At 36.2% G+C, this 20155-nt stretch overlaps 2 protein-coding genes across 2 annotated transcripts in view; both read left to right on the forward strand.

Annotated features, from left to right (window-relative positions):
* LOC122058645 (persulfide dioxygenase ETHE1 homolog, mitochondrial) overlaps nt 1–5289 on the forward strand; it is a 6428-nt gene extending 1139 nt beyond the window's left edge. Inside the window, exons 2-9 of the mRNA XM_042621283.1 lie at nt 99–227; nt 747–854; nt 2107–2241; nt 3257–3298; nt 3392–3451; nt 4001–4054; nt 4565–4589; nt 4711–5289. Of these exons, the coding sequence (XP_042477217.1) occupies nt 99–227; nt 747–854; nt 2107–2241; nt 3257–3298; nt 3392–3451; nt 4001–4054; nt 4565–4589; nt 4711–4817 (660 nt within the window). The 3' untranslated portion in view covers nt 4818–5289. The remainder of the gene's footprint in view (nt 1–98; nt 228–746; nt 855–2106; nt 2242–3256; nt 3299–3391; nt 3452–4000; nt 4055–4564; nt 4590–4710) is intronic.
* An 11914-nt stretch (nt 5290–17203) lies between these two features.
* LOC122058881 (aspartic proteinase nepenthesin-1-like) lies at nt 17204–19988 on the forward strand. Its single transcript, XM_042621578.1, has 2 exons — nt 17204–17414; nt 17949–19988. The coding sequence occupies exons 1-2, from the start codon at nt 17383–17385 to the stop codon at nt 19687–19689; spliced, it is 1773 nt and encodes a 590-aa protein (XP_042477512.1). The 5' UTR covers nt 17204–17382; the 3' UTR covers nt 19690–19988.
* The last annotated feature ends 167 nt before the right edge of the window (nt 19989–20155 follow it).

Consider the following 20155-nt stretch of genomic DNA (forward strand, 5'->3'; position numbering starts at 1 on the left):
AGGGATTGATTTTGATTTTAATATGCATCTATTTACCTTTACATTGTTCTTTGTTTACCAAATGTGGGGTATATACTGACTGAATTAAATTTCTATAGTTGATTGACCCAGTAGACGAAATGGTGGACAGAGACATGACTCTTGTTAACGAGTTGGGGTTGAAGCTCATTTATGCTATGAATACCCATGTTCATGCTGATCATGTCACAGGAACTGGCCTTCTAAAGGTTAGTGAATTCTTTTGTATTATTTTTTTCACTTATTTAAGGGATATGCATTAGGGACAATGCTAATTATGTCTGATCAGTTGTCAATGCATTGTCTATACAACTAGCCGCCCGTTGAGGCCCAAGGCTCCCAGTTTGCCATATGTTCCAAGGTTGACTGGACCAAAAACCTGATGACCTTGCCCACTGCATGTTATAAATTTCAAAAATTTCTCGTTTCTACCCTTATATGTTTCTGCAATCTCTCTTTTACCCCCTTGTGTTCTATGGTTTGACCTTTGGAATCTTACATAATGTATGTCTTTACATTTATGTTGAAAAATATCTCAAAAAATGGCCTGGGATAAAACATACAGCATGCTTCTTGGACGCCTTGGCCTCACCCAGGAAACCTAGGTGTCAAGACAGCCGGCCACTATTGTTGCTCACCTTGGTGCGATGAAAACTGTGGATCTATCATACAGTAGTAGTCGTAATTATTTTCATTCCTGTTAAAATGTTTTCAACTCTGTCTGACAGGGTAAGATTCCAGGGCTGAAATCGATTATTTCAAAAGCAAGCAATTCAAAAGCAGATCTTTTGATTGAACATGGTGATAAAATATACTTCGGAAATCTTTTTCTGGAGGTAGGGATGCAGACTGATAATTTTGGTATACTTTTGATTAATATAATGATATGAACTTGAATGCTAGCTATGATTCATCTAGATTTCTATTTATTCTTTGGTTCCACAAAAAAACCTTAGCCCTTTTGATTGGTTAGCATCATGACATAATGATAAGGGCGTTTGCGACAGTATTAGTTCACATCATTATAGCCCTCACCTTATATTATCCCATTAGATGTGCTTTATACCAAGATTTGTTTCTTTAGTAATCTTTGCAAGATATATTTATCAAATAAATATGCAAAATAAGGCCTGTACGCAAAATGGGTTGGATTGTTAGCTGATCAATTTTCCATGCCATTTAAGATATTACATTGTGACCATTTCTTTCAGTACCGAGAGTTAGCTTCACTAATGTCTTTCTTAAGTTTAAACTACTTCATTCTTTTTGGCAAAGATGATGTCATATGTCAGAAATAAGAAAATATTTATATATAAATTCAATTATGCACATGCTATCCTCTGTATTGGGATTCAACTGTGTCAATGGAGACCAAGACTGATTTATTTAATAACATAAACAATCCTCAAGTACCTTTGTTTACTCTGACACCCAACTGAACACTTTCGTAGGATCAACTTCAGTTACTACCTTGCTTCCGAGCAACTTCCTATTGGTCTATTTTCGCCATGATGAAGGGCTTCTACTTTGTCAGATATAAAATTCCAGCCAATCATCAGACCAATATTTCATTTATAACTGTCCCAATATATTGTCCTTGGAGCTAAGGTACCCACATTTGATTACATGCATAGGCATTGATATGCAAAATCCATGATATAGTGCATGTATGGCCACCTCACATAGAATAAGAGATGGCTAAGGGATTCTTGGGTCTTCACACCTAACTGCATTATGAATTATGATGCCCTCCTTTCAAAACAAAATTAACAGGGGCTGCTTGGGGCTTCCATTGGAAGAGCAGAAACATAACCTAACCACAGGATTTTTAGCCACCATAATTTGTGAGAGTTTATATAGCTATGTTAACATAGTGTTTTTTGATATCCATTAATGGGTATTTCGTATTTATTGGCCGACTTTATCTGTCTTGGTAACAATAAATGAAAGTGTTTACTTGAAGGTGGTATTCATATCTTCTCTGGGGTATATCCGTATATAGTGCATTAACACGAGCCTCCAGGATTTATTTTCAAGTTTTGATTACAAATTATGCACAGACATAAATGAATCATGTATTCTCAACAGGTCCGTGCTACACCAGGTCATACTTTGGGTTGTGTTACTTATGTTACTGGTGATGGGCCTGATCAGCCTCAACCTAGGATGGCTTTTACTGGCGATGCCTTATTGATACGTGGATGTGGAAGGACAGATTTTCAGGTAGGTCTTACATCATCAAAATATGTTTTAAAACTTGACGGAAAGACTTGTTCTTAATGGATGTTCTTCAGGAAAATTGAGCATTTACAAACCCAAAATGATTATTTTAAGGAGGTAATATGTGGAATGTAATTACCGGGAAAGTTGTGCTTCTTGTATGGCATGTATTTGGCAAAGGGGAATGACAATCTCATGGCTATATATATTGGTGCTATTGCATGAATATGGAGGATCACTTTCTAACTTTAATTTAACGTATAATTTGTGGAAATTGAACTTGAAGAATACTGTACAGATCAAGTAAATTGTCTTAAGAGTTCATTTATGAGCTGACAGAAAATATAAAAATATATGATATCCAGCAAAGACCAAGAGTTGGAATATATAACTAAGGGTATACTTTTTGGGAAAAAGAATTCTATCTAGGAGTTTGGCCAACACAAGCGCTCCCATGTGTCTGTCTGTCTCCTTCCCATGTGAAAAGACATCTCAACCCCTTGTTTTGGGGAGGAGAGCAATAGACACAAGGAGTGCTGGTGTATGCTGCGCTCCTAGACAGAGAACCAGTTCCTGTACTTTTTTTTATTGTTATCATCATCATCATTTTATTTTTATTTTTATTATTATAAAGACAAATGTCCAACACTTGGCTATTTTTTATTCTGTCATGAGGCCATGCTTTTTTTTTTTTGCCACATGGCAGACTTGGATGGGCAGTTGGGGGGGTACATGTCGGAGTAACCCTTGCATTTATCTTTCTACAGCCATGAGATTCTAGGCACCTGCTTTTATGGATGCTTGATTTTACTTTATCCAGTGATGAAGTTAACTGGACTTACTTACAGGAACTATAACGAAGGAAAGAAAGAGTTTGGGGTATGGATGTTTGATTTTATTTTACCCAGTGATGAAGTTAACCGGATTTACTTACAGGAACTATAACAAAGCAAAAGAAAGAGTTGGTGAAAGGGCTGAATATAAATATTTGAGTTTAATTTTGACATTTTATGTGCAGGGTGGAAGCTCAAATCAGCTCTACAATTCAGTTCATTCACAGGTATGCATGAATTGTGCAGTATATACTTTAGGAATGAAAGAAAAGTAGAAAGAGTTCCACTTACATTCCAAACCCTTCTTTTGACGACTTCAGTTATTCACTTTGCCCAAAGATACATTGGTTTATCCTGCTCATGACTACAGAGGATTCACGGTAAGGAAACATCTCATTTATTATTTCTTAGTTATACGCCTAGGACACCAGATTATCGAACCATGAACGAAGAAAGGCATGAGAGAAAAGCATATTGGCTAGTGATTGTGAGGCCCCAATTCTTGACTGGAGGGGACACCAAAGGCCTCTGCCCTTCCCATCCCTTGGATAGATAGAGAAGGGAGGGCGAAAGCTTTGGTCTTTTCATGTTGACTGCTATCAAAAGAGTTGAAACAATGAAAATAGATGGCGCCTGCCTGATCAACAATTGATCGGGTCAATGTAGGAACAAGGTTTCAAGTCTATTGGTCGGTGCGCTTAGGAAGCCTCAGCTGGCATACACACTCGACGTTTCCACTTGACACCTATCAATAATAGATAAAACGGCTTGTCTTGTCGTGACCTTTTCTTGGATTCTCAAAACTTCTGTCGCTCCATCCCCGCATGGGCAGAGAACCCATTGCTGTCTTGGCTGTGCTACCGGAGGCTCTGGGGAAGTTGGAATAGATCTATCATTTGCTACTTATACCACAAGTTATTTTGTTTCAGGTTTCTACTGTGGGAGAGGAGATGGTCTATAATCCTCGTCTATCGAAGGATGAGGTAAATTTCTGTCCCCATTGTGCTCCTGTCCTTTTTCCTCCTTTTTAACAGCTTAAATTTATTTAAGAAATCAACTAATATTATTAAATCTGTAGTTATCCACTTTCCTGTATTGGCCATCATGATCTTTTAGAAAGCATGTGGATCAATAGAGGCTCAAGCGTCTCCGTAACTCAGAGAAAGCTTCTTTGCTTTGATTTAATAAATAAATCAGTATAGGCTTCTTTCCTATTATTTTCCTTCAATGGGATGATACTCCCTTTCATGGTTCCCCCCTTGTTGTATGAGAAATGATCATCCTCTTGCCTGAATGCAAATGAACTTGTTAAAGGGAAAATGATGGCATGAATTTAAACCAGTTTTATCTTTAGGATGATTTTCAACTATAAAATCACAGTGGGAATTATTTCTCGCTATTTTCATGCGGATTTTTTCCCCTTTTTTCCTTGCCTATTTTTATTGTTTTCCTTGAATTCAACTGATGTTCAATTGTGGATTTAATTTTGGCAGGAAACATTCAAGAATATCATGGAAAGTAAGTAAAAGCTTTGATTGTTTGGATCTATATAAAAATGGTTTTCTGTTACTGTCGACTGCAATCAGATAATGTTTGGTACCGCTTCCAACTTACAATAATAATCGCTTCTTTTTCGCAGATTTGAACCTCGCATATCCCAAGATGATAGATGTGGCGGTCCCTGCCAATATGGTCTGTGGGTTGCAAGATCCAATGAACAAGCCATCTGAGGCTGTGTCCAGCTAGACCTATCACCTTAAGCCCTCTACCCACATCTTGTAAAATCCAAATAGGTTATATTTTATGAAAAGAATATGGTGCCCATATGTGGTGAATTCTGTAATCTTATGTTCCATTTGGTGGGTATGTTTGGCTTTCCTTCTATGTAGTATTATCCATTTTATTCATGAGAAAGAAAATGAACATGAAGCCTATAAAGATATGATTTGGGAGCTAGGCCCTCAGCATTGCTGGTGAACATCTCGTTCACATGGATCCTGAGGTCAAGAAATTCACCAGCAGATGAACTGCCAAAAACAGGGACCAGGAGGGTTACTGCTTATGCTGGTGCTTATCTGTTGCAGACATAGAGCTGGGATTGTAATTGGATTTTCCTTTGGGAGGTTCAGTTTGTTGCTTAAGGATGCTTCTAGTTTCCATACGTTGTATACAGTTGGTTATATAGTATTGTTCTGCCGAGCTCCCTTCTTTCTGCTAATTAAGGTCTGGTTTGGTTTGATTTCAATTTCAATTTCAATTTATTTCTCTTAATTTCTTGATCAAGGAGCTTTGGATTGTGGGTAAAATAGAAAGAATTTCTTGAAGTCTGCTGATGAGGAGTTACACATCGACAAATGATGTTTTATAGTATTAAAGAATTAATCAGAACATGTTGCTCTTTACATTTTCTTATCCATGAAAAACTTATCTGTAGAGAGTGAAGGATTTTCCTGGGCTCACAAGTGCAGGCCAGAATTTAGAATTGCATCCTCCATGGATACTTTATGTGCCCTCTCTAGGATTAATAAGCTATTAAATGAGGGTTCTACTGGCCTAAAGTATTGAATTAATACATAATGGGCTAACATATTGGTTGTTACATGCATTATGATATGAAGCTTTGTTAATTCCTCACACCCTCCTTCCCTTCCTCTTCTGACTTTTATGTCACTATTTGCCACGTGGTAGTACATGGGGTTAGCCCATGCGACCAGGATCAGGCAAGCATCTCATCAGTGCAGTTTCATCTTAAGATAACTAGAGTAACTAGCAATAATTACAAAAGATGTCATTTTGTATTTTATATTCATCTTCATTTGATGTCACTTTGATAATTTTATTAAAACTTTGAATTAGAGTTTGTGCAATTCTTTGTTTACTTTGGACTAAAATTTAGCTACATTTGTACTGTCAAGAGGCAAATAATGAAGTGTTAAACTTCACTAAGCATACTTGTTGGAAACTTGGGATTGTTTTCTAAAACAGATTTTGGTCTCAACTTTTACGCAATGGAAGAGGATTTTACTGAGTTGTTGCTTTTCTGAACGAAAGCCAGGGCAAATGACTCAAATAATGGAACAGTCAGTGCACGGGTACCTGATTATTGGGTTTATAACAACCAAAAACACCTGGTTACAGATCGGTTACAGATCAAATGATATCTGCCAAGATATGGATTTTCCATCAGATTCAGGGAAATCAGGACATATGCCATTGTTCAATAAGTAGTCATGGTTGATTATGAGAACTGAGACCCACTGAACAACATAAGCATTTAAGAGCAAAGTCAAGAACCTTGTAATGGTGCATGTTGTGAAGTTTTGCTCTCATCACTGTTCTAGTTTAAGTTCAAACTTAACACAAAATATTAACCATGATGTTTGAAACTGTAAATCCTAAACAAAAATTTAGCTCATTAACTGATAAAGTATAATAAGAAAAAAAAAAAAGGGTTATTTTCCAAGTCAATGAATTGGTTTCTGTGAACAGTATGAGTAGTCCTTTATGCTCATTTTAGATTTTATATGTTAGCAACAATATTGTGTAAATATTGAGTTTCCTAGTTTAGATTTTCCCATATTAGAAGACACTCTTGTGTATTTATACACATTATTGTAATATAATTTGGGGCAAGAGAACCGTATCCGCTTGTGTGGCCGCCACAGCAGCACACAAGCCAATGGGAGGCCACAAAGAGGCATATGGGTGGGGTGGGACTTTTTCGTGCTCGCCTATGTTTTAGGGCGTAGAGCCATGCAAGTGGCTGGATTCTTATTCTCCTCTAAATATACATATACGTGAAAAGATTTACAATCTTAAGAATATGTAACATCTCTACCTACAAAGGATAGAGTCTAAGTGGGCTTTGTGTTACCCTTATTGGGTGTATGATAAATCTTCCTTTTCTGGAGGAAGTCTTTGATACTGTATCTCCCCATTTGCTCCCAAGGCCTAATATTTTTGCTCATGGGGATTTTTTTGCCAAAAAAAGAAAAATAAATGTAACAGAAGAAGCAACATCTCAATTGAAAGGACTACATCAGCAAAACTACCTAAGACAAATATACTTGTTTGCGGCACAAAAGTCATATAAAAAAGAGGTTATATGATTTCATCTAATTGTGTAGAGAGCAAGGAAATCTGACTTTCTTTGGTATTTGATTATGACTTAGCCAAGATGGTTCTCTGATTGAAACAGATGGTTTAGTTATTACACAAATTCGAAGGTTGGAAAAAATTAAATACTAGTTGAGTCTTGAATTTGCCAAAGTGGAGTAATATTTTTCTTAAAAAGTTAGGCAACCATATCTCCTTGAGTTTTTGAAAAAGGTCTTTAACTAATCTAAGTTTTTGCCTAATGGTTTTGCTTTATCTTTTATGTCAATCAGTCAATGGTGGTCCAGCTCCAATTACAGTAACCATTGATCTTATTAGTATTGACATAATGCTCAATCGAGTTTAAGCAAAAGGCATCAAAGAGTTGTTTTTTGATGCTTTTCCCTTTCACCTGAAACGGTCCAAAGTGCTATCCCTTTGCACTGATCTGTAGAATCTGATGTCTAATAAACAACTACTCAGTTAGGCTTTTATTGCTATCTTCTGTTGCTCAAAGAATATTACATCATCAACTTTTGAATTGAAAAACCATTAGAATTGTTGAAGTCCTTGAAGGCTTTAGGCATGAGATCATGACTTGTCTTCTGTAGCAGCCATTTAAGGAACAGAAAAGAAGATTCTTTTTTATTTAATATTTGGAGAAAAGAACGCTCCATTTGTATCAGAATAGGAGCCAATGAGTGGGCATACATAGGCATTAATAAAGGCAAGCTTTTTGAACTTCAAGAGAACGGGGCATCACTTGCCATCCTCTACCTGGTTGTAGAGGCCGCATGACTAAGGAGCATTAATTTATTTTTCTCCTTGATATTTAAGATCCCATTTCTATCCATAGAGCTTAAGATCAGAGTGATCACATAACTAGAGGGACCCCTAACACACATCTCGAGGTCATCACCGCTATGAGATCACTCTCTGGTCCTAAACTCTATGAAGAGATGATTATCCTCTACAATGAGTGCGACGGTGTAGTGAGCATTAGATAGTCGAGACCATCTGGGCACACGTCGGGAGGTCGTCTTGACCATTCGATACTCACTACACAACCGCACTCACTACAAAGGACAATTTTGCGAATGAATCCTATCCCAAGATAAAGTTTTGAAAAGAGTATCCATGGACATTCATTCTGTGTCCAAATATAATATTCTACTTCACCTAAATCAAGTGACTGGTCAATGCTATATCAAGGAAACCAAACTTCATTGCGTGTTGGGACTTGGGAGTAGGTTCTTAATTAAGAATTTTAAGATTAAACACTAGTTTATACATTCCAAGAAATAATGTATTCTATATCATTTTTTATTTTCACTTCCCAAAGAAAACGAACACAACCCAATTTCACAAAAGGGAAAACCTCTCTCTCTCTCTCTCTCTGTGTTTGCGTGTTATTCCCGGGATTTAATGTGGACAAAACGGTGGGTTTACCAATGGTTTCGTGCAAGAGAAGGGTTGTTTGTACCTTGCAAGAACTACAAGGCAATTGGCTTTGGAAATTGTTGACACTAATACGTGTTACTTATCAACGTTTGAAATTTTCTTAAACCATTCAAAATACATTTATGAACCCAAGAAACCCCAAGTGTTGGCCACTTATGTTAGGATGAATCTAATTAAATTTTGATAACTTTCTTGAAGACCGTGCAAATGAATAGGTTTTATCTAAAAATTTCTTCCAAAATCAGTTGTATTTGTTTAGTCCAAACTAGGATTTGAAATGGTTTTCAGTCGGTCCAATTCAACCAGTTTTATTGACAATATAGTGATTTGTTTGGTTTCTGATATCCGGAAACAATTTTATAATCGTATACAAAGATTTATGTGATTTGATAAAAAAAAAAAAAAAAATTACATTCATGATGAGATGAGTTCACTCTATTATCAATAGAGAATAGAGATACAATCTTTTATTCTCATACCTCTCTTAAATAATTATATAAAAAAAATCATCGCCTCTCTTAAATAATTATATAAAAAAATTATCGTTACAAATATATAGTAAAACCTTAACCTATATAATTTATTTATTGAGACACTCATATAATCTTAAAAAAAAAACTCTCGAGGATTACCACCCTGAGCTTCCAGACCTCAGGCCTTCACCCTTTTAATAGTCCTTAGGAAATCATCCCATTTTTGGAAATTACAGGATAAAAGGCATCATACCCCATCATTTAAAACTACAATGTGAACTGAACCACCCCAAGTTACAATCCGAGGTGACATTTTAACATGCCACAACCCCTAGCATACTTACTTCACAATTATTTGGAAATTGGTGGAGTTCTACTCTACTGATGTTGACCCAATGGAATGATCCAAACCCATATGTCTTTCTAAGAATTTAACAGCTTTTCTTGATTAGATTAGACAGATTAATGTCATTCTGACCTTTGTTTGAAAAGACATGACCCTTTAACAAATCACAACCACCACTTACTTCAAGGGTTCAAGCACAGTAACAGTTTTTTTCTTCCTTTCAAATTTTAGTGAGTATATTTAGGTACGAGGCCTAGAGTTCACATGAAAGACATAAATGCCTTACACGGTGGGGGATGTTGATTTGGGGCTGTGTCCCGGTAGAAACCTTCAAAACCCAAAGTTTCACATTGGCAGGTGAAGGCAATGGCATATATGTCTGTTATCCATAAGAAGTCTTTTTGGCATCGTTTGATAATGTTTCTAATGTTTTTGTATTAAAAAACAATAGAAACAAAATTTCACATTTTTAATAATAAAAATAGAATTTTAGGTGTTTGATAAATCTGTTTCTTGAATCGATTTGTGCGCACATTGTTTGATAACATGCTCCTCATTTTTTAGCTTAAAAAATTCCATTGCTTTTGAGTGTAAGAAGAGTCACGCTTCTCACTTTTGGGCTTTTTTATCAGGCACAAATCCATAATTTGTTGCCTTCACTTGTTTCTAGAAACGTCACAATCATTTCTTGTAACATAAATTTTCATAAATTCCTATTTATGTTTCTAAAAACGGGTGGAACAAAACAAGATTATCAAACGCTTTTTACCTCATTTCTCCGTTTCTAAGAATAAGAAAACACAGAAAAGCGTTTTTATGAATGTTGTCAAACAGTGCCTTTGTTTCCCTCTTCCTCTTATTTGTGTTCTCATTGTTAATTTTAGAAGTTTTAAATAGCTATATTGAATTAATGGAATTAAGTAAGTTAAGTAACAGTAGAAGTGTTCATAATTTTTTAAGAAAGCTCAACAAACCCTAACTCCAACCTAGGGTTAAAGAGAAAACCCTCATTAAAAAATAAGAGATATCGTCATACAGGTTTGATTTCCATAGCAGTAAAAGGTACTTATCAATATTTGGACCCTGGTGCTTTACGCAGCGGGCGGCCGGAGGATAGCCCGTGACACTAGTACTCACATCCATGATTAATGGTTCATAAATGTTTTCTTAACTCATAAACCCATCCAAAACTGGCAAAGCTTTTGCTGATTAGAATTGGAGGGGGGAGGGGTTATTCCCGTAAACATCCTCTGCAGTGAGTGCAATGATGCAGTGAGCATCGAATGGCTGAGAGGACCTCGAGGCGTGTGCCTAAATGCTCTCAGCCATCTGATGCTCACTGCATCACTGCACTCACTGTAAAGGATAATCACTCGGGGTTGTTCAACTCAGTGCATTATTCTAAAGGTCCATTGGACCAGATAATTGGATCAGGTTCAGATTGTTTGGACCGGACCAAAGACCAAACCAGGTCCAATGGTTTTTTAATTTGTTGACAATCAAGGTCAGAACATTGGTTTGACCATAAATACTTAACTGATTAATAGTCCAACCACTGGACCCAAACAATCCGAGGTCCAAATCCTCTGTAAAATATTGATTTGTTTGACCAAACAAAACTGATCAATATAATTCCAGGATGATGGGTCAAGTATCCACCGGCAGATAACCAAATATAATGACATTTAAGAATCTATTTCCAGAATCTAATTCTAAACCCCTAAATATATATATATATATATATATTCCATTAGTGTGGATCACATGCATCATTTGTTTGGTTATTTTAATTAGAGGTGTTAAAACCAAGATAGCCCCATTCAACCCTTTAGAAGGCATGAGACATGCATGCCTTTGGAAGAGCTAATTTAATTAATGGCTTGAATGAGCGTGTGTATTCATGAACAGGTCAGTGATTTTGAGTTCTAATGTCTCGTCCAGTCCATCATAATTGGAAGTTAGTGAGATTAATCCTTTTCTATTTCTTCCTAATAAGTACAGTCCAGATCCACATAATTAAGATATATAAATAAAAATCTTCTAATTAAGTCCATTAATGTACGTCCTTCTACTTCATAAAAAATTGATCAAGAATTAATAAACCATTATCAGTCCAAAATGTGGCCTGTATTTGTATCTTTTTTTCTTCTGGTAAACGCCTGCATTTGTCACTTAATTAGTAGTTTTGTTGATTATGTGTTTATGATCTTTGCCTCAAGAAGAATGTGGCTTCAAGTACGACTCCTCTTACTTTTTTCGGGCCACTCACATGAGGTGTTTATCGTTCTTCATTGCTTTATGTGAAATTTGAATGGTTCTCATTCAACCTTGATGTGACACAGTCTATATGGTTGAGGGATCAGTATGGACCTGCATGACTAGTTAGGCTGAAAGGCTTGTATACCCTTCATTAATTAGCTTAAAAAAAAAAAAAAAAAAGAAGAAGAAAGAAAGACCATGGCTGCGTTTGGTAATCATTCGAAAAAACATCTCTACCGTTTTTTTGTTTTATGGGAATAAGAAAATGAAATCTTCTGTTTGATGTCTACGGTTCATCTTTCCATTTTTTTTTAACAAACCGGGTAAAAAAAAGGCTAGTACAAGAAATGTAGGAATATGATAACCTTGTTCCACATTTGAGTTTCATTCCAAAATTGAATTTTTACGTAGAAATGGCAAATTGTGATTTTGACACGAAACGTAGTTTCTGAAACAAAATGACTACCAAACGCAGAACATGTGTTTATGCTATATTATGTTTCACTTTCTACTTATATATTACTTTCATCACAAACTCATTTTGCTACAGTGTGTATCGGTCGATTTTTTCCTTGCTATATTTAAAAGGTATATATATATATATTTACTGTTTTACCCCTAAAACTATACTGGTAACTGATTCAGATCGGTCAAGAATCAGGGATCGATCTCAACAGATATGACACTGATAATTGAAACCATGGTTCAGAGTCTTGAGACACATGAAGAAAAACAGAAAAAGAAAACAAAATACTGTCTCGGATTGCCGTCCTTAAAGTTTAAAATAAGAATTTTGATTTCTTAAATTATGTTTGTTATGTATTTTCAGAATAGATTATGGATTTAGAATGCATGTGAATAAACTCGTTTCCTCTTTATTTTCTTGTGAAAAAATGTAGTTTACTCTCAAAATCTTGGAATAACACTTTTGTGCCGCCATCTCTAGGGTTTAAATAAAAAGAATCAAAATTAAGGTCGGATAAGGATCTTGAAATAGTGTTAAAGACATTTCAAACTTCATACTAGAGGTGGAGAAAATTCTCTCCGCCCAATGTTAGCACATAATACAAGAGATAATAATCCCTAGAATGTGAATTCCAAAGGATAGTGCCATTTCAAAGGGTCCCCTTTAACCTATACATTGAACCGTCGCAATAGTCATATAAAACTTCAATGTTGCATGAACAGTCGTGCTGCCGTGTTAGGGACTTAGGGTTCTCTTTTGACTCGAATGGAGGTGGTGGGCACCATTTTTGGGCTGCTGCTGCTTCCCACTTGGGCCACTCTGTGGAACCAAAGCTTCTCTCTCTCTCTCTCTCTCTCTCTCTCTCTCTCTCTCTCTCTCTCTCTCCTCCTTTTGTATTGGAGCCGTCTCTCTTTTGGCTTTGCATTTTGGTGGAGAATCATAGAGGGGTGTAGATCGATCCTAAAATCCCTTGCTAACATGTTAAGTTTTATCGTAAATGAAATTATTACCAATCACAATGGGGTGTAGATCGATCCTAAAATCCCTTGCTAACATGTTAAGTTTTATCGCAAATGAAATTATTACCATGTAGTACAAAATAGAGTTTTAAAATTCAAAACTATAATCGAAATATTGTTAACATATATAGTCACGCGGAGAGATATATTGTTAGAATTAAGTTGAAAATTGATATATGGCATATCTAAACATCCCTTATTTATTTAACATTGAAATCACCACATCATCTTATCACATGGCAGAATCAAGGTCTACTGCAAAGCTGCCATCCAAGTTGTAAAAAGATCTCAAAAAAAAAAAAAAAATATATATATATATATATGTCATTTGTCAATGAACACTTTCTAAATGCATTGCCACAATTAGCCCCCCAAAAAAAGAAAATGTCAGGTAAACACCTTCAGTTGCAGGTTATTAGTTTGACTGTCTTTGGATTTCTATCTCATCAATTGAAAAAGAACAAGAGATGACATTGATTGACTCCCACCCAATTGGATTTCTAACTAGACTGCAAATTCTACATTGTAATATTGGATTTATTTCATTTTGATATAAATATCATGAACTAATTTTGAAACTATACATGTATTTCCTAGATACCCTATTAATGCTCCTTTTTTACGGATTTAAATAGTATTTTCTAGCCTAATTAGGAGTGAACTTGGATTCTTTAAGCTTAATTTTTTAGCCTATGATGCAAAACACATCTCTTTCTGTTATGTTAGGAACTTTTACTTTGACATATGTACTGGTTTTGTTAGTCCTTAGCATCCCTTTTTTTTTTTTTTTTTTTTTTAGGTTGAACATGGATAAGTAGATCCAAGGTCCCCAACTCATAATTCAAGGTTAAGGTCAAATAGAGTTTGCGAAATGACAAAATAAACATTAAAAAACTAAGGACCTCTAAAGGTGTCTGATGAATGCATAGATACAATTGGGAGGGTGCGCTATTACATGATAGAATAAAGTGACTGAATTTCACATGAAACACCTAGTCAAAGAAAACTCAATTTTTCATTTGTAATAAAAAATAAAGTGGCTGATTAAAATTGTCAAATCTACAACAACGATGTCCATCAATGAATAAAATTTATAAAAAAATATTTTATTTCCTTCCGTAGGAAGGGATTAGCTATCAAGGAAGCTCTTATAAATACATAATCTATTTTAGCCAATTTGGAGGATTGACTTTGACATTTTGACATTCTATAAAATCATGTGTCAACTTTTCTTTCTTATCTCAATCATAAGACCAACCAAATATTAAAATTAAAATCATTTTTCTTGTATTTTTAATTATCTAATTAATTTTTAATTCTTGACTTTTCAATCTTTTCGTTCTGAGATTCTTTTCTTTTGTTAAAAAAATATAAAAGAAAAGTGAAGGATGATTCTATCCCAAGACCTAGCTAGGACTAGTCATTAACCTCTTTTGAAATTTACCACATATGAGAGAGAGAGAGAGAGAGAGAGAGAGAGAGAGAGAGAGAGAGAGTTAAAAATCAAAATCAATACAAATGATAGCTCAGGCTGATTCTATATGAAAATTAAGGTTTTTAAACACTGCTCTTATTTGCTTGTAGAGAAAGCTAAAATAGGAAATTAAGATTTTGACCAATTGGGATCATGGATGCCTGGACTATCACGTTTGGCCCCCACTGGACTGAATGGAAAAACTGAAAGAGTATCTAATCCTAATCCTGTACTAATTAACCGTTGTCTGTCAACCCGAACATAGATGGACCCATGAATTATATGGACACCCTTTACCCAAAAAAAAAAATAAAAAAATTATATTGGACACGGCTGCCATTGACTTTTACAAAGTTGACCATTGACTTCAATTGTTGGATATATGGAAGAGTGGGGCCCATCTCAGCTCCGCTGTTCTCCGTGAGTTTTGGCAATGGCGTTTGCTTTTTTTTTTTTTTGCTAAATGCAATGGCTTTTGTCTTCTGATGCAGAATTGGTAAATTCTCTCTTTTGGTGTAGCAAGGAACAGAACTGTACAAATAATATAGCACAGAATCTGTATATAATTGGAAGCTTTATCTTCTGGTTCTGGTTTTGGATTGATCAGATATGTCCTTCGAGAAAAAAAAGTATTTAGCATAATTAGAAAATCATCTCATCCGACTCAGAGTAGAGAATATAGAGGAGAAATTTTTTGCAAACCTCATAGAAATCAAGTTTAAAACCTCCCACTATTTAGCATAATTAGAAAATCAAGTTTTGACTCAACGAGTCACCCAAGTCGATTTAAAAAAATATGAAACCTAGTCAGAAGTCATGAAAATTCACTTAAGTTTATTAAATAACAAAACGAGTTCAAGTCAATTTGAGTTTTCTTTGATTAGGTGTTTCATGTGAAATTCATCTAGTCTTTTTATTTTTTATTTTGAACCGCATATTATTCATACACCATAAGTTTGTTCTACAACTAAACAAAATCCTAAGATTTTTATTTGTGAATGACATCATTCTCATTTCTCTATACTTCCATTGATGTGGTATATAGATTCCTTTCCACACTTGGAAATCTTCTCCCTTTCATTATTTTAACCAACTTTCTTTAACCTATGGCTAGCAAGGAGGGGAAGGGGGATTAAAAAAAAATACTTTTAAGACATGTATTTACATGAACTTATTATTCTAAAAAAAAAAAGTATTTACTAGGCCTGGTACATTATCAATAGAATCAACTTTGGACTTTGAGGCACCAACTAGAGGATGTGATGGAGTCTTTGTTTTATTAGACCTACACTCAATTCACCATTGACAAATGCTTTTTTTTTTTTGTTGAGAAATTCACCTATGACATTTGACACCCTTACGTATTTGGTGTGATGATCTTTTGTAACGTAATACGACGGATTCAAGGGTTAGGAACATCTTGGAGTGTGCATCTAAGCCTTAGACTTTGGGCCCGTTTGATAACGTTCAAGAAACGCGTTTCTGTTTCCAGAAACAACAGAAACGGAGTAAAAAGCGTTTGATAAAACTGTTTCGTTTCACCTATTTTCAGAAATAGAAATAGAAATTTTTACTTATTTATGGTTCAAGAAACGACCTAGGCGAAACACCTTCAATTCCGTTTCTGTTTCTAGAAACGGAAATTTATGTTTCTGTCGTTTTTTGAAACAGAAACGACAGAAACGTTATCAAACGGGCCCTATGTGTTTAAAAGTTCTCAACCCGTAGATCTACGCTACGCGTATAGCGCTATAGAGGACCTTTAATCTTTTTTTTTTTTATTTATATAGGTCTGAAGTATTATTTTTTTAATTTGTAAAGGGACCTTTAATACTATTATTTCATGCCTATATTGAATTTGAGTCTTGCACGCCATTCTCCTGCTCCTTGGACCGGTGTCACCTCTGCTGAACTAAAAAGTTTCTTATTTTTCAATTTCATGCCATGAATAACCCCTCTCTATCTCTCTCAACAAATTATAATAAAAAAATTGCTTTTTTATAAGCTCTCTATGTGGTTGAAGGACACATCTCCAAAGAAACCATCAACCTCTCTCTCTCTCAACAAATTATAATAAAAAAATTACTTTTTTATAAGGTCTGTATGTGGTTGAAGGACACATCTCTAACGAAAGCAACGTAGAAGTCAAAATCCATTCTGTGTTCTCCGTCGTTTTCAACTTTTAACTTCTTCAAGGTCTACCCTTGTTCTTTATTTCGCCCCCATCTTCTTGTGAAGAGGTGAAAATGGCTAAAGAATCACCATTAGTTCAACAAAATGTGATTTCAATTTCAAGATTTCCATCTGGGGAAGTGAAATTGCCGCAAGCAACAGAAGTTTTAAGGTTTTAAGTTCTAAATTCTAAATTCTAATTCTTATAGGGGGTAAACCAGAAAACAACTTTTAAGATGGGCATAAGTGAGAAAAGCTCTGGATCCTTTTCCCTAATTAAATTTTTACAAAAATTATAATGGGGAGACTGTGTAAGAATTTTGTTTATTTAAATACGCGTCAGAAGCCTGAGGACCTGAGTCCTGAGGTGAGAATTTTGTTTATTTAAATACGCGTCAGAAGCCTGAGGACCTGAGTCCTGAGGTGTGGTTTCTTGCAGGTATCATTCGGTTCAACCCATTCAATTCAACAAACCAAAGCTAAGAGTAAGAAACAGAGCGTGAGAGAGAGAGAGAGAGAGAGTTTGGAGCAGTAATGTGAAATTTAATGGAGGAGGAAAGAGTGAGGAAGAAGACCAGGTAAAATAAAGAAAAAAGAAAGACTTTTTCCTTCATTTTTTTTTTCTATTCCCTACCGTGTTTGAGACTTTCAGCTTTGTTCAGCTCTTACCAAGAGATTCAAAGTCTCGAGCAGAGACCACGATTCTCACAATACTAACTCTGTTTCTCTTCGTCTTTCCCCGTAACTTCTTACCTTTTTTTTTTAATTTTTAATTTTATTTAAATATAAATCTAGCGTTCTTCAACTGTTATATTCCCTTTCTCATTTTCATTTTTCATTTTTCATTTTTTCCATTGTTTCTTGGTTCTGTTCCACTTGTCTATTTTTGGGTTGCAATTAAACTTGTGGGAAGAACTATTAAAGCTTGCGTTTCTGGGTTCCATTTCCATTTAATTTTTGCCTTCTGGGTTCCTGTTTTTCTGGGTTTCTGTTTCTGGTCACCAATTAAAACTCTTTCGATTAATATCTCCTTCTTCCTCCCCAAGTTTCTTATTGGATTTTTTCAATTATTGTTGTTTTTGATTTTCTGTTCTTTGAGCATTTTCAAATAGGGCGATCTCTGTAAACAAAGAAGAAGAAGAAGAAGAAGAAGGCATGGTTTTTCGCGAGATTTTTCCATTGTTTCTTCTTTCTATCTGCTTCTGCGCTTTTGTTGCCGCTACTGCACGTCCCGGCCTCAACGCGTTCAATTCCAATGATTCTGTACTTGTTGGGGTAGAGTTTCCTGATCACCAAGGCTTCAATTCAGTTTCTTCTTCGGCCGATACTGGATGTCATCTATCACGGACGAAGAGAACTTCTGCTAAACTCTCAGAAGCAGCCATGCCGGAAGAAAAAGAAGATGAAGAAGATGATGCTGATGGGTATGTGGTAGGAGGCGAAGAAGCCCATAAAGGGTCTCTGAAGCTTCAACTCAAACACAGATCAACTACACAAAGAGCCCAGACAGGAAAGAAGGAATCAGTCACTGAATTTACCTCCAGAGACCTCACCAGAATCCATACACTTCACAGGAGGATCAGAGAGAAGAAGAACCAAAACATGCTCGCAAGATTATCGGCCGAGAAGCAGCCACCGCCGGTGCTTAAACAGGTTTCTGCACCAACGGGGGCACCGGAATCTATTACAGATGATTCTACCGGCAGCCTTGTGGCCACTCTAGAATCTGGGGTCACCCTCGGATCGGGTGAGTACTTCATGGATGTTTTTGTGGGTACCCCTCCAAAGCATTTCTCTTTGATACTTGATACTGGGAGTGATCTCAATTGGATACAATGTCTTCCCTGCCATGACTGCTTTGAGCAGAACGGCCCCTTTTATAATCCACAAGAGTCTTCTTCGTTTCACGATATAAGCTGCCATGATCCTAGGTGTCAACTGGTATCCTCCCCTGATCCTCCACAGCCCTGCAAAGCTGAGAACCAGAGCTGCCCTTACTTCTATTGGTATGGTGACCTCTCCAACACTACCGGAGATTTCGCGGTCGAGACCTTCACTGTCAATCTCACTTCGCCTGCCGGGAAGTCTGAATTCCAGAAGGTTGAGAATGTCATGTTTGGATGTGGGCATTGGAACAGAGGCCTCTTTCATGGAGCAGCTGGATTACTAGGACTTGGCAGGGGCCCTCTCTCATTCTCTTCTCAGCTTAGATCACTCTACGGACACACTTTCTCCTACTGTCTTGTGGATAGGAATAGTGACATGAGTGTGAGCAGCAAATTGATATTTGGGGAAGACAAGTCTCTCATGAGCCATCCCAATTTGAATTTCACTTCATTGGTGTCTGGAAAAGAAAACCCGGTTGATACATTCTACTATATTCAGATAAAATCAATCATGGTCGGTGGAGAAGTCTTGAAAATCCCAGAGGAGACATGGAAGTTGTCGTCGGAGGGCGCTGGAGGAACCATCATCGATTCTGGCACAACTCTTAGTTACTTTGCCGACCCTGCATATCAGATAATTAAAGAGGCATTTGCAGAGAAAGTGAAGGGATACCCTGCAGTGAAGGATTTACCTGTGTTGGATCTTTGCTACAATGTGTCTGGAGTGGAGAAATTAGAGCTGCCTGAATTCGCAATTCTGTTTGGAGATGGAGCTTTATGGGATTTCCCAGTTGAGAATTACTTCATCCGACTTGACCCTGAGGAGATTGTTTGTTTAGCCATTTTGGGTGCTCCACCTTCTTCTCTTTCAATATTGGGGAACTACCAGCAACAGAACTTTCATATCTTGTATGATACAAAGAAGTCTAGGCTTGGCTTTGCACCTATGAAGTGTTCTGATATTTAGAATACAGATGGAATGCAGGAACCTCAGAAGCTCTGAAGGGGATCCTGGTTTAGATCCTAATTAAGATGGTAATTCTTTGGTATCAAACTAGATGATTTGAGAAGTGTAAAAATATTAGGAATGTGGGGGGGAGGATTCTGAGTTCATTCCCCTTTAAAGAAAGGTAGGATTAGGACACTGAAATTATATTTTATCAAAAAATTTACCCATTTTTGGAGTTTGGTCTGGTTAGCATTGCTAATTAGTTATGCATACTTTGTAAAGCAGGAAAGAAGAAAAGAGAAGTATACTTTGTTAAACATTTCAGATTTTTCCTCCTACTCCTCTCTCTGTACCTTGGGTCTTGGGCTAACCTTATGATTTAGTTTCAGTTCTATGTATGAGTATCTTAGGATGAGATCCAAATTTGGCTTTGCAGGACTACATTGCACATCATTCTTAGAATCTAGTATAGCTCAAAACAAGT

The sequence above is a fragment of the Macadamia integrifolia genome, chromosome 13, assembly GCF_013358625.1.
Source record: "Macadamia integrifolia cultivar HAES 741 chromosome 13, SCU_Mint_v3, whole genome shotgun sequence".
Classification (NCBI taxonomy): domain Eukaryota; kingdom Viridiplantae; phylum Streptophyta; class Magnoliopsida; order Proteales; family Proteaceae; genus Macadamia; species Macadamia integrifolia.